The 14,894-nt window shown below is 46.1% G+C and overlaps 2 protein-coding genes across 10 annotated transcripts in view; one reads left to right on the plus strand and one right to left on the minus strand.

The window, feature by feature from the left end:
• Positions 1–12,701, plus strand: part of LUZP1 (leucine zipper protein 1) — a 96,716-nt gene extending 84,015 nt beyond the window's left edge. For all 6 annotated transcript variants that reach the window (XM_054501396.2, XM_054501439.2, XM_054501422.2 and 3 more), the window contains 2 exons: positions 3,253–6,443; positions 8,597–12,701. In XM_054501396.2, coding sequence (XP_054357371.1) covers positions 3,372–6,443; positions 8,597–8,755 — 3,231 coding nt within the window. In that variant the 5' untranslated portion in view covers positions 3,253–3,371 and the 3' untranslated portion in view covers positions 8,756–12,701. The remainder of the gene's footprint in view (positions 1–3,252; positions 6,444–8,596) is intronic.
• A 1,231-nt stretch (positions 12,702–13,932) lies between these two features.
• The window catches only part of KDM1A (lysine demethylase 1A), a 63,950-nt gene continuing 62,988 nt past the window's right edge, over positions 13,933–14,894 (minus strand). For all 4 annotated transcript variants that reach the window (XM_054501461.2, XM_063658773.1, XM_063658769.1 and 1 more), the window contains one exon: positions 13,933–14,450. In XM_054501461.2, the coding sequence (XP_054357436.1) occupies positions 14,265–14,450 (186 nt within the window). In that variant the 3' untranslated portion in view covers positions 13,933–14,264. The remainder of the gene's footprint in view (positions 14,451–14,894) is intronic.

Consider the following 14,894-nt stretch of genomic DNA (forward strand, 5'->3'; position numbering starts at 1 on the left):
ACTGTGTTGTGCCCAGGCTGGTCTTGAACTCCACCTCAGCTTCTCAAAGTGCTGGGATTATAGATGAGTCATTGCACTCGGCTTCTTAATTCCTTTCTTTGCCTCATGCTTCACATGTAGTCTAAGAGCAGATCTTTTGGTTGTATCTTCATACGGCCAGAATTCTGACCATTTCTCAACTGTCTTGGTCACGTGCTCTTGGAACGCATGTACTGCCACCATCCTGGTCTAGGCCATAACTCTGTTTTGCCTGGATTACTGCAATAGCCTCCTATTGGTCTTCCTGCTCCCACCCTTATCCTCTGTAGTCCATTCTACTTGCCACCTACTTAAAAGTTTCTGCTGAGAAGTGGTTCAGTTGTTATTATAGATTGTTTTTGTGTTTGGAATGTTTTTGCTTCCTCCAAAATTCGTGTTGAAACTTAACCCCCAGTGCAACAGCATTAAGAGGTAGGACCTTTAAGGAGATAATATTAGGGATCAGCACCTTTAAAAAAGGGCCTGAGGGAGCGAGTTCAACCCTTTTTGTTCCATTCCTTCTTCCCTGTGAGGAAACAGCATTCTAGGTGTCATCTTGGGAGCAGAGACTGGGCACTCAGCAGACACTAAACCTGCTGGTGCCTTGATCTTATATTCCCAGGCTCCAGAACTGTGAGGAAATAATTTCTATTCTTTTTGGAGACGGAGTCTTGCTCTGTTGACCAGGCTGGAGTGCAGTGGCACGATCTTGGCTCACTGCAGCCTCCGTCCCGTGGGTTCAAGCAATTATCCTGCCTCAGCCTCCCGAGTAGCTGGGATTATAGGCGTGCACCACAACACCTGGCTAATTTTTTTATTTTTAGTAGAGATGGGGTTTCATCATGTTGTTCAGGCTGGTCTTGAACTCCTGACCTCAAGTGATCCTCCTGCCTCAACCTCCTAAACTGTTGGGATTACAGGCGTGAGCCACCACACCTGGCCAGTTTCTGTTCTTATAAATTACTACCTCAGGTATTTTATTACAGCAGCACAAACGGACTGAGACAATGGTCTTTTTTTCTTTTTTCTTTTTAAAGATTTTCTGTTTGTGGTATATTCTTCCGTATCCTTACGATGTGTCTAGGTGCAGATTTAGTTTTCTCATGTTGGGACATTGCTTCCTGAATGTGAGGTTCCATATCTTTAATCAACTCTTGAAAATTCTTACCTGCTAGCTCTTCAAATATTGCCTGTTCCCCATTCTGTATTCTATCCTTTTGGGCTGCCTGTTAAAACTTCCTTGTTTCAGACCTTTTTAATTTTTATTTCCCCCATCTGTTAACCTCTCTTTTACCTTTTCCATCTTTTTAACTCTGTGCTGCTTTTTGTAATTACATATCTCTCTTGACGACTATTTATTAATATCTTCCTTTGCCTCTAATATGCAATTTCTCTTCTCTGTTTCTAGCTGTTGTATTTGGTTAACTTTCAGATCTTCTGATCTTTATTGATAGCACCTTGTTCCTTTCTCCTGTTTTTTTCGTTCCTTCTTTTATGACTTTAAACATTGGAATGTACTTATTGTATGGTCTCTAGCCAATAATCTTAGTAACTTTGGTTCTTTTTGGTATAAACTTGCTCTGCCCAGTCAAGTAAAAGATGGATCTTTATGTGTTTTGTAATTTTTAGTTATAAGCGCAGGTTCAGCTGGACTTTAATCTGTGGGAATCCTGTGTGACCTCTGTAGAGAGTAGCTCCTTCCAGAGTACTTTTGTTTGTTCAGCTAGGTTTCCCAGGGATATTACTAGGCTGATGGCCATTTTATGTTAGTTTCTCAGGACAGATAGGTTCTAGACCACTCAGGTGGTATAAATTTGAACTCTGAATTCAAGTGAGAGCAGGTCTAAGATTATAAATTCTCTAGGGATAATCCTCCTTTAACCCCTAATGGAGCCCAGGTCCTCTTATGTTCCCTATATCAGGGAGGTGACTTTTTTTTACTAGTTATCCTGGAGCTGTAGTTCTTCAATAGTCCTTGCTTTAGATTGGGGACTGGAGTCTCATTTTCAACTTACCACCTCTATTGGGCCCAAACTCTTGTCTCTTGTACCTGCATGATTGTTAGAACCCAAACTCCTTGGTTCTGGAGATCGGCAAGACACTAAGAAGGACAGCTCAGTGGTAGTTTAAACTTGCTATTATTTTTCATTTAGTCTTCTTTTCCTCTGGTTTTAGCTGGAATGTCACTTACTTTCTATGTGATCAGCTATACATTTTAAGTGATTGTTACATTTTATTCAATATTTTTAGCTGTTTTGTAGTATTAGAGGTTTTCCAGGTTATCTGGTTTGCCGTAGTGGTGGAAATGGAAGTCTGTTGTTTGCCTTTTATTTCGTAGGACTTATTGTTCATGAAACCTGTTTAGAATACATTTATTAATCCATTCTCCTGTTTTAAAAATGAGAAAATTACATAAAAAAACTAAACCTTCCCCTTTCTCTGTTTCCTTGGGGTATTATTATATGTTTGGTATATATGCCCAGTGAAATGGCTTTCAAAGAAACAAACCAGTCTTCATATCAACCTTAACATCTGGGGCATTTCTTTTACAGTGCCAAAGGATCCGTTTTGTAGAAGCTGCCTGTTGGCTGGGTCGGGCCAACTCACACCTGAATTCCACTTACAAATATACTTTTGGGAGAAGAGATGTTGAAAATGGGTGTGGAGAGATTGTTTTAATATATTGTGAAGCTCACCATTTATAGCAAGGCAGATGGATTAATTTGCATCACTTTTAAGTCACAATAGCTCATAAGAGATAATCTTTAAAAAAAAAAATCTTAGGATTGTTTATTGCTTTGTTAACAAGATCTTCCACATATTATTTCAGAACAACACTGGGGAGAAATACGGTAGATATCATTATGCCCATTTTACCACTAAGTAAAACTGAGACTTAGTTTACATTGTTAATGACTCTCCTGAGATTATGCAGGTTGCAGATGGTAATGATGTTATTATACCCTGCCATGAGAATTGAGGCTTCTTATACGTCTTTTTGCCATGCTGCCACTGGTGACATTCTTTATTAGGGCAAAATGAGGTATCAACTCAATATTGGCCATAAAGAACCAGTGTTTTCTTGCAGGTTTATTCAAGTCATTCATTCAGCAGGTTTGAGCCCCTGCTATGATCCAGGCACCAGGAACAGATAGGAGCTCTTTTCTGTAACTGGGAGCTAACGTGCAGGTTTTACATTTGCTGACTGACATGCTTTCTACTTTCCTTCTGTAGATTGATGATGGTCTCCAGCTGTCAAAGAAGATTGTGGTTGCCAAGAGAAAGGTAACCATTTCTCATCTCCTTGAGTGGAATTGGATGCCTCTAGGAGCCCACATTGGCTGGCAGTAGACATGGCTGAATTTACAAGCTACAAGGAGACGGCCTCCAGCCGCCACTTGCGGTTTAAGCTACAGAGTCTAAGCCGCCGCCTTGATGAGTTGGAGGAAGCCACAAAAAACCTCCAGAAAGCAGAGGACGAGCTCCTGGATCTCCAGGACAAGGTGATTCAGGCGGAAGGTAGCAACTCCAGCATGTTGGCGGAGATTGAAGTGCTGCGCCAGCGGGTGCTGAGAATTGAAGGCAAAGACGAGGAAATTAAGAGAGCAGAGGATCTGTGTCGTCTGATGAAGGAGAAACTTGAAGAGGAAGAAAACCTCACCCGGGAGCTGACATCTGAGATTGAGCGTCTTCAGAAACGAATGGCTGAATTAGAGAAGCTAGAAGAGGCCTTCAGCAGGAGTAAGAATGACTATACCCAGCTGTGTCTGAGCCTGAATGAAGAGAGAAATCTGACCAAGAAAATCTCCTCTGAGCTGGAAATGCTCAGAGTCAAAGTGAAAGAACTAGAATCTTCTGAGGACCGCCTGGATAAAACTGAGCAGAGTTTAGCGTCAGAGTTAGAAAAGCTGAAATCATTAACTCTGAGCTTTGTAAGTGAGAGAAAATACTTGAATGAAAAGGAGAAAGAAAATGAGAAATTGATAAAAGAACTCACTCAAAAACTAGAGCAGAACAAAAAAATGAACCGAGATTATACAAGGAATGCTTCTAATCTGGAAAGAAATGACCTACGGATTGAGGATGGCATCTCTTCCACACTGCCGTCCAAAGAATCAAGAAGGAAGGGTGGTCTGGACTACCTAAAGCAGGTAGAGAATGAAACAAGAAACAAATCAGAAAATGAAAAGAACCGCAATCAGGAAGACAACAAAGTCAAAGACCTTAACCAAGAGATTGAGAAACTTAAGACGCAAATCAAACACTTTGAATTGTTGGAAGAAGAGCTTAAGAAAATGAAGGCCAAAAATAACGATCTTCAGGAAAATTACCTAAGTGAACAAAATAAAAACAAATTATTAGCCAGCCAACTGGAGGAGATAAAGCTACAAATCAAGAAACAGAAAGAGTTAGAAAATGGAGAGGTAGAAGGGGAAGATGCTTTCCTGTCCAGCAAAGGCAGACATGAGAGGACTAAGTTTAGAGGCCACGGAAGTGAGGCTTCTGTGTCCAAGCACACAGCGCGGGAACTGTCTCCTCAGCATAAGCGGGAACGACTCCAGAACAGGGAGTTTGCTCTCAACAATGAAAACTATTCTCTGAGCAACAGGCAGGTTTCTTCTCCCAGTTTCACCAACAGGAGGGCAGCAAAAGCTTCTCACATGGGGATGAGTACAGACAGTGGGACTCAGGAGACAAAGAAAACTGAAGACCGGTTTGTACCTGGATCCTCCCAGAGCGAAGGGAAGAAGTCTAGGGAGCAGCCCTCAGTGCTGAGTCGCTACCCCCCAGCTGCTCAGGAGCACAGTAAAGTGTGGAAGGGGACTCCCAAGCCAGGCACCGAGAGCGGACTGAAGGGAAAAGTGGAGAAGACAACACGAACGTTTAGTGACACCACTCACGGATCTGTTCCCAGTGACCCATTGGGTAGAGCTGACAAGGCTTCTGACACCTCCTCTGAGACTGTCTTTGGCAAGAGGGGACACATGCCTGGCAACGGAAGTCAAGTAACTCAGGCTGCAAACTCTGGCTGTTCTAAGGTGATTGGAACTCTGGCCTCATCTCGAAGATCCTCCTCAGAAGGGCTCTCTAAAGGCAAAAAGGCTGCCAATGGCCTTGAGGCTGATACCAGTTCCCCGAATTCCAAGGCTCCTGTTTTATCGAAGTATCCTTATAGCTCTAGAAGCCAAGAGAACATCCTTCAGGGATTTTCAGCCTCACATAAAGAAGGGGTTAATCAACCTGCAGCAGTTGTGATGGAAGACAGCAGTCCGCATGAAGCCTTGAGGTGTCGAGTCATCAAATCCAGTGGCAGAGAGAAGCCAGACTCAGATGATGACTTGGACATAGCATCTCTTGTTACTGCCAAGTTGGTAAATACAACCATCACTCCAGAGCCAGAGCCCAAACCACAGCCTAACTCTAGAGAAAAAGCCAAAACCCGAGGGGCACCTAGAACCTCCCTATTTGAGAATGATAAAGATGCTGGAATGGAGAATGAATCTGTGAAATCTGTCAGAGCCTCCACCAATGCCATGGAGCTCCCAGATACCAATGGTGCTGGGGTAAAAAGCCAAAGGCCCTTTAGTCCCAGAGAGGCGTTGCGGTCTAGAGCCGTCATCAAACCTGTTATTGTTGATAAGGATGTGAAAAAAATCATGGGAGGATCTGGAACAGAGACTGCGTTGGAGAAACAGAAACCCGTCTCCAAACCAGGGCCAAACAAAGTGACAAGTAGCATTACTATCTATCCGTCTGACAGCAGCAGCCCCAGAGCTGCTCCGGGTGAGGCCCTGAGGGAGAGGCACACATCCACCAGCAATATCCAGGTGGGGCTGGCAGAGCTCACATCAGTTACCAACCACATCAGCTCCCCTTTTGAGCTCTCCATTCACAAACATGACATCACCCTGCAGCTTGCAGAAGCGGAGAGAATGGCAGATGGGCCCCTGAAGAACAGGCCAGAAACAGTGGTCTCTCGGAGCAGCATTATAATCAAGCCATCGGATCCTGTGGAGAGGAATAGCCATGCACCTCCAGCGGAGACAATCAGGTGGAAAAGCCATAGTGCCCCTTCAGAAGTGGGCTTCTCAGATGCCAGACATGTTACTGTGCGGAATGCCTGGAAGACTAGGCGAGACTTGAAATCTTTAGAAGACCCCCCAACTCGAATAGGTAAAAACATGGAATCTACCAATAGCAATGCCTACATCCAGAGGTCTTCCACAGACTTCTCAGAACTTGAACAGCCCAGGTCCTACCTTTTTGAGCAGGGCACTCGAAGGGTAGGACCAAGTTCAGGGGATGCCCCTGAGCCCGCCTCCAGAAGGACCCAAAGTAGCCTCACTGTGTCAGAGGTGCTTACCCGTCGGAATCGGGTAGGAGACACCATCACTGTCGCAGCCTGGAACCACTCAGCAAGCATGGTGAGTTCCAGCCTCTCTCCCCTCTCTCTTTTCTCTCTCCCTTTTCCTTCTTTGCCTTTTCCTTTTTCCCCTCTGCTCTAGCCTGTGTGACCCAGGATCTTGAGAACTGAGTAGAACTGGGTTCCTTAGAGAACTGTTGAAAAATCGGGGGGGTTTGACCTTTCTCCTAAAGAAGGTTTTTGGCAGCATGACTTTCCAAAATCCCTTTTCCAATTTGTTGTCTTCATTTTGCTCTCATATATGAAGGCGACATAAAAAGGAAATATGTCTTCTCTTCCCTTGGTTTGCCAGAGCAGCTAAAGGAGCTCCTCGTAGGCCCTCAGAACAGCATGAAAAGCACAAGAAGCAGCTGCAGCTGATGGGGAGCTCTGGGCAACAGGAGGAGGCCCGGTGCCCTTTCTGTAGGGCACAGTGAGGGGAGCCAGGTCAGCAAGTTCTCGGCCGCCTCAGTTAGCAGATCTTCACAGGCTGCTGGCCTCTCAGGGATGAGGAGAGCTGGGGCTTACACTGGGCCTATTTTAGATAAGCGTATACCCAATTCCAAGTGACACTTTCTTTTGCCCCCCAGACAGCTGTCTGTCTCATATCATCAGTCTGAGGGCAGGGCTGGTTCAGTATAGCTCATTACAGCTTTGATAAATCCAGAACCACCTGCCTTATGTGAGTGTGAGGGTCAGAGTGTCAGAACAGCATCTGGAGAAGCCCCTGGGAGTGTCTTTTTGATGAGAAACCTGTGATGATGAAAAACTTCTTGGACCTGGACACAGTGCTCCGTTCTTTAAAAAAGCAGATGACTCTGTTAACTTGAAAAGCCCTGTGACTCTTTACAGGGTACTTAACACTAGACAAAAGTACTTCATTACCCACTATCTCATTCAGTCCCTTGAATATCTGCCTGGGGGCAGATATTATCCCCATTTTTCAGATGTAGAAGCTAAGGGTCAGAAACACAAAATATCTTCCCCAAGGTCACCCAGCTGAATTACTGGAAGAGCTAAGACTTGAATCCAATCCAAGATTCCTGTCTCTAAATCCAATGCTCTTTCTACCCTGCTAACCTTTCTTACTCATGCCTGTGTTATTCTTTGATCTGCATTTGCTTGGGAGAACTAAGGAGAATATTAAAAATGTAGAATTCTGGCCAGGCATGGTGGCTCACACCTGTAATCCCAGCACCAAATTTGGGAGGCTGAGGCAGGCGGATCACAAGGTCAGGAGTTCAAGACCAGCCTGGCCAATATAGGGAAACCCCTAAAAATACAAAATTAGCTGGGCGTGGTAGCACATGCCTGTAATCCCAGCTACTCAGGAGGCTGAGGCAGGAGAATCACTTGAACCCGGGAGGCGGAGGTTGCAGTGAGCCAAGATCGCGCCCTTGTACTCCAGCCTGGGCAACAAGAGTGAAATGACGTCTCAAAAAAAAAAAAAAAAAAAAAAAAAAAAAAAAAAGCCAGGTGTGGTGATGCGTGCTTGTAATCCCAGCTACTTGGGAGGCTGAGGCAGGAGAATTGCTTTGAACCCGGGAGACAGAGGTTGCAGTGAGCTGAGACTGCGCCACTGCACTCCAGCCTGCGAGACAGTGCAAGACATCGTCTCAAAAAAAAAAAGGTAGAATTCTAGGCGTAGGGAGAAAGACAGCTATTTGGGCCCCTGAAGCTTTGGACATTTAAGAGGAGAGATAACGGATGAGAGACGGGAATGTGAGCTTTTTGGTTTGTATGTGGGAAGGAGGAAGAGAGCTGTCTGGACCTCTCTTCAGCTCCCCACCGAGGATGTGGATCTCATCCCCAGAATCATGCAGCCTGCATGCATGTGCAGAACTCGGAGACTGCTGGCCCCTCCTCAGGGGTACCAGTCCCATGCCCCCATTCCAGGCTCTGTCCTCTGTAAGGCTCCTGTTCAGTTGTGAGCGTCCTCCTAGCCTACCCTGATTGTTCCCAGCAGCTTGGAGTTCCCGGTCTACCCGATTTCCAAGGAATTTACATATTGGCCCATACTCAGGCAAAAGCATATCTTTGCAGTTAACTTATGGCCTGTCTGGGCTATATCTGCCTCTGCTGGGTTGGAAAGGACCCACTGTGGTAGCAGGTGAGGGTGTCTTGTTCCTCACTTTACTGACCTCCGCAGCTCACTTTTGTTATTTATTGGCACAGGAGGAAGAAGGGGAAGACTGTACACTCAGTGTCTACAGGCAACTGCACAACTCCCTGGATCCGTCTGAACTGCCTGGGAAGCAGGGGCTGCCAGAGCCTGGGCGAGTACGGGCCGAGGAACGATTACGGCCAACCAGGCCCTGTGCTGAGGAGAACTGAGCCCGCTGGGTGTCTGTTTTCTGCCCTCTGCTCCTGCTTCTCAGCTCTTCCACCATCCTGCCCCACGAAGGATCCAAGGCCAGTTAACCAGGCAAGACACAAGGCTTGGCTGGAAAACTGTGGTAGAGCCGGGCTGTGGCTCAGGTAATTTTTGCCATTTGGCCAGAGGGAATCAGAGACTACAAACTGGACAGTCACCCAGGCCTCCCCAATGCACGAGTCCTCTCTCTCTCCTTGTCCCTGTCCACCAAGTAGTTGGACCATTCTGGCCCCCAAACGGGAAGATAAAGTCCCCACCACACAGCAGGAGTCAAAAATTCTTCTCAGCTCCTTGGTGGGTTGTTTCTGGATCCTAGGGCAGCCTCTGACTGTGTGGTTAATGTTCTGGTTTCTCAGTCTCCTCACTATATCCACCTCACTCCTCATTTGCCCAGTGGGCTCAAGTACCCCGTAAGATTTACCAGCCATCAGCTCCATCTAGGGGGCTTTCATTTCTTTCCCCTTGGAGTTCTTCTCCTCAGACTTAAAGCAGAAAGGGGTCTGTGCTGCCTCTAAAGGATTATGAGACTACCCTTTAGGTTGAAGTTTGACCTGGCTCCTGGCTCACCGGTCTCCTGGAAGCAGAGCATGCAGATACCCATGCAGATACCCATTGGAATGACATCATCCCTCCCCAACCCCAGCTCTCTCTGCTCACCTTTCAAAGGCACCTGGAGGTGCAAGCCTCATGCATCTCCTTTCCTGAGCACCAGTAATGCTGCTGGCATCGCCTGCTCTTTCTCCGGTGGCTGGAGACTTCAGGCTGACTTCATTGTTTCCACCTTGGGAAAATCCCTAGGCTAAGCTGGGCCTGACCCAGCATCCTCTGCCTTCTAGGAAGTGCCCAGCAGGGGGAAAAGCAGACCCGAAGTGACTCCCCTTTAGTCACTCCACAAGCAATAGCTCCATGAGAGGCATGGACTGTGAGACTACTCCCTCCTGTTCTCCTTCTCCATCCCCCATGGAGGAGGCATCGCACTTTACCAAGCTGATGCATTCCTACAGAAGTGGGCCCCGGATTTCTGCAAGTTGACTATCACGATGACTTCGTTGGAGGAAAGGTGATACATACATATGCATTGAGGGCCTCAGCTTGATATAGTTCAAAATGCAGCAAACTTTTCAGAAAGCCACGTAAATAAATTGGTTAGGTTCCTTATACCAGTCACATGGGGAAATTGAAAAGAATTGTATATTCTTGGCAGTGCTTTTTCTTTAGCATTCTGTCAATTCAAAGAAGGGATCCTCTTTCAAAGGCTACCTTTATGAAGCAGACACTATTGCCCTCAGAATGAGAGAACATTAAACTACCAGTCTGGTAAGCTGGATTTTTTTCCCCATGGCTTTACTTCCTTGCTGTGTGACCTTGGGTGAGTCATTGTCTTCTTGGAGCCTCAGTTTCCCTGTCTGTAAAATGAGTTCTTTGAAATGGATGATCTCTAAGGGCACCAAATCTGGTATTCTAAGGTTCTGCTGTTTTCACCATCTATAATAGTATGGGATGATTTTTGCTTGTGGAAGGTATCATCTGTGTGGGTTCTTCCCTCCTGCCCTCAATTGTTTTTCTGGGCCTTGTTTTTTAGTTTCCCCATGTTTTAATCTCATGGGGATGAGCTCAGAGAAGCTCCCTGGGCCTGTTTCCCAATCTGCAAAGTGTGAAGGGATTAGATCGGATGGTCTCTGAGGCTCTTTGTGGCATCAGCCTTGCCCAGTGCCACACAGTATCTCCTGGCTTTCTAGGAGTCTAGGTGTTATGGAAAGTACCCAGGTCTGTGTATCTCCTGTTCCTGTGCATCTCCTATGAATTTCCTGGCAAGAGGAAGACTCAAGACTTCCTCCAGAGGAATTTGTCTTCTCTGCCTTCACTCAGCATGGGAACCAGTGTTCATCCTGCCCTTGTCTGCATCAGATTTGGCAGTGAGGAGGCTTGGGGAGCACCTACCTTACTTTCAGGGACAGGAATCTATTGCTCATACTTCTGCTTCCTAGAGTTTTGCCAGTCTAAAGGCATTGTCACGTGGCCTGCCTTTCCTCTCCACATCCCCACCTCTGATGCTCAAGATGCTATTTCCAAGATCTCTTACTGCTGCTTTTCCTGGCTCACTGGCCAGAAACTAGCTCACTCAAGGCTGCCATCCCTCAGTTGCAGCCTCCCTGCCATTCTTCTTCACTGGTTGGCAACCTTGAGAGTTGAAAGAAAATCAGCCTCTGTGGTGGCCAACTAAAGGTATTAGGAAACTAAGTCTGTGGCTCTTCTCTGCTGATGGAAACAGAAGGGCGCCAAGCCATGCCTAAAAAGATCTCGCCAATAATTCTTGTCTTTCTTTGGGTGTTGGAGCCCTGGATTCTGGTGCTATAGCTCCTGGTGCCAAAGTCTGGATCTTTCCACATTTCAGCAGCACCAACATCTGCTGCTACTCAAAATGTCCTGTGGAAGAGGGGCAGCTGTGATGCCCTTTTGCTGGGGCTGCCATCTTGAAATCTGAGTGCAATAGGATTTGATTGTAACAGTTATTTCAGGATATTTTGTTTCTTTAATCTGTACACTTTCTAGATAGATTTTATTTTTAAATGTCCTCAGCATTGCAGAAAATAACATTGTAATAGCAAGTAAAGGCTGGAGGCTGTTTCTCTGGGCTTCAAATGGCTGGCAAGGCTGGCTCTCAAATCCCAAAGTTGGGAGGCATGTTTCTGAAAAGCAACTGAGGTGTGACTGTTTGGACTCAGGCCTCATCATCAGGGGTCCTGGAGGAAGCCTCCAAGTAGAGGGGAGACCTGGTATTGAATAGTTGTTTAATCAAGCCAAATAGTCCCACTGCCCCTGGTCAACAAACCCACTTTTATGACAAGTTTCTTCCGCAGTTTGGCTCTTAAATTTTACTGGCAGGTGTATTGTTGTTGGAGGGTTCCTAGTGAGTTGGGGGACCTGGCGGTAGAGCTGCTTGGTTGGAGGAAGTGGAGCTGGCTTAGTACCAGCAGCTGATCTCTTCCACATGCTGCTGCTTTTTTTGCCACTCTGATACTAAACCAGAGAAAGCTGCAGGTGGATAAAGCAGCTGTGGCTGTTTTTTGCTTTTGGGTGGCAATGAGAAAGAGTCATATTGTGGGTTAAAAGGATCTGCAGTGGGGCCAAGGATGCCACCCCACCCTCAGCTGCAGGCAAGCTTGCACATAAATAACCCCCCTGTCACTGGAGTGTTCGGGATGCAGGGGGCGCTATAGTGTTCTTGGACTTGTCGTCCTGGGGCAGTTTTAGTTCTTTATATTTAGTGGGTCAGTGCCAAGTGCTACCACTTCCCAGTAAAGGAATGGGGACCCAGAGGCTGGGTCCCTGGCTACCTTGTTATGAGGTTTTGTTATTTCTCTGACAAGATTGCTTTGGAAAGAGCTGCTTTTAGGGATTATTTTTTGAATACCCCGAGTGGGGAACAGGGTTCTCCTCAAAGCCTCACAATCAAGATCATAGGAAAGGGGCCCTATTTTCCTGCTGCTTCCCAGCTCAGAACATATACTGAATGGAATGTATTTTTAAGAGAATAAAGTCTATTTTTTTGTATTTTAAAGATTGAGAGGGCTAAGAAAGTAGCCCTCAAATAAACTGTTATTGCATTATAGGCCCCTTTGTTGGGGGCAGTCTGTTGGTCCACACCTACTTGCTCAGGCAGGTGCTCTGGTCTCACCCCTGCCCCTTGGAGTCTAGGTGCAGCAGCTTCTACATTCCTGCTCCAAGCATGGGACCAAGGAGGCCGGAACCTGTCACTGGAAACCAGGGCAAAGCAGTGGCTCAGGGCTCCTTGGGTGCATGTGTATCGTCGGAGCTGCCTGTCTGCATGTATCCTCTGGCGCAAATGTTCTCTGTTGGCTCTGCAGTACAATATGTAACCAATAAAGCTCCCTCATTTCCGTATACTCTGTGCGAGTCTGTGATGCCAGTTTTGTCAATGTCATCCCTGTGTATCTGTCTTCTATGCGTTGGCGCAGCTCTAGTATATTTCATTGTATAATACTTAAAATTGGGTATTTTACCTAACCAATTACTGATACTGCAAGGACTGGAAACATTAACTGCCCTGATCCTGGTGTGCAGATTCTTTCCATTACTGCCACGAATTCTAAGACTGGGGGGAAAAGCCTTCTCCATTTTCATCTTCCAGTCAGATCACCAATATATTCTTAACTCATAGTAAGAATAAAACCACATTTAAGGGACATTACTTGGATTTGTAGTAACAGAGTTTATCTGTCAGGAGCCCCTGGGAAGGAACCAGCATGTAACATGTTTTCATCTTATATGGCAAAAGGGACTTTGCAGGTAAGGATTCTGGGATGAGGGAAGAGCAGCCTAGATGAGCCAGGTGGGCCTTAAATGTAATCACAGGTAGTATCCTTTTAAGAGACAAAAGATTTGACTACAGGAGAAGGCAATGTGACGATGGAAGCAGAAACTGGAGTTATGTGCGCTGAGGTTGGAGGAAGGAGCCACGAGCCTTCCCACCCCTAGAAGCTGAAAAGAGCAAGGAAATGAACTGATCCTCCCTGCTCTGAGAGCCTCTATAATGAATGCAGCCCTGTAGACCCATTTTAGACTTTAAGCATCCAGAACTTTCGAATAGATTTGTTAAGGGCCACTAAGTTTGTGGCAATCTGTTAAACCAGCTGTTACCTAAGCCCTTGATCCTATGTAGTGCGCTTCCCAAAATGTACACCACCACCTTTAGTAGAATTGGAAAGTTTTAGCACATACCCATTGGAGGGCATCAGGAATAAAGGCAGACTGGTCTCCCAAAGGCTCAGACTTTTTGTTTCAGCTCTTGTGTTTTATCTTGAAAGTACATCCAAAGTTTCCTAATAAATAACCATGTTCTTGGCACACCACCACACCCCACCCCCATCCAAGTGAGGAAGTCTAGTCCCATTGACCAGGAAATCCACTGCTTCTACAGGACCGCCCCCCCACCCCCCACCTTATCTTCTGACCTGATCAAACCATTTTTCTCTTTTATATAAACATCTTCCTTATTTAAACATGGAGAAAACATGTATTACTATTGCCATAGGATAAACTTACTTGGCATTTCCAAAGGAGTAACGCCCCCATCTCGTATGTAACTCCAACCCAAAGGAACAAAAGAGAGGGCCAATTTTATATGAAGTTTTATTCTCAAAATATAAAAACACACACACACACACACACACACACACACACCAAGGGACTAAGATGTTATTTCACAGCACTTGCTTGCCTCAGTCTTTATGAAGAACACAATTCCAAACTAATGGACAAGTTCCTCCCTGTGCTCTAGGTCATTCAAAGGAGGCAAGTTCCTTTGTCAAATCAGGAGCTCCATCAGCCGATCAGGAGCCCAGATGCCAGGGTGGATTTTCTCAGTGGGATCTAGTATTGCCAGAAGAGCCTTCCTTACACGGCAGAAACAGGCACATGGGCGTCTTCCCTTAGAATGTATCTGTCTCACATGCTTGGGGACTGCTGTGCAGGAACACCTGGTGTGGCCTGGCGAGGCAGCGTATACATGGCCCCCAAAAACTGGTCGGCAATTCTTCCTGCTTCTCGCAGCCCACTCAGCAGAGCACCATGCACTGTGGCTGGGTAGTTACGGATCGTATGTTCTCCCGCAAAGAAGAGTCGTGGAATCGGCTATTTTAGGGGAAAAAGAGAAAATTGGCAGGCTGCACATATACCTTTATTCTTGTACTTAAATAGCTAAATTCCTGTTGACCTTTTAAAGGCTGACCCCCCAATTACTATTCATCATTCTATCGAAGAGTCTCCCTTACAGTAGGCACTTCCCAGAATTGACAAGTAGAAATGAGACAATAAAACTCTACCTAGCCTCAGTCCTAAAGTGATGCTTAACATGTGTTCTCATCAGTTTAGATACCCAATTCTACAGCGTCCTTCCCTCATGTATAACTACCTTCTGGGAGGGAGCCTCGCTACCCTGAAGCACAGGACATTTGGTGATCAGGTACGCTTCAGCCTCGCAGCTCAGAGCAGGTCTGGGCTATGACACTGAGGGATTCTTACCGCTCTTTGGAGCGGGGTCTGGCATAAGGGTCTAGATAAGGACCCAGGGTTATT

The sequence above is a fragment of the Pongo pygmaeus genome, chromosome 1 (genome assembly GCF_028885625.2).
Source record: "Pongo pygmaeus isolate AG05252 chromosome 1, NHGRI_mPonPyg2-v2.0_pri, whole genome shotgun sequence".
Taxonomy (NCBI): domain Eukaryota; kingdom Metazoa; phylum Chordata; class Mammalia; order Primates; family Hominidae; genus Pongo; species Pongo pygmaeus.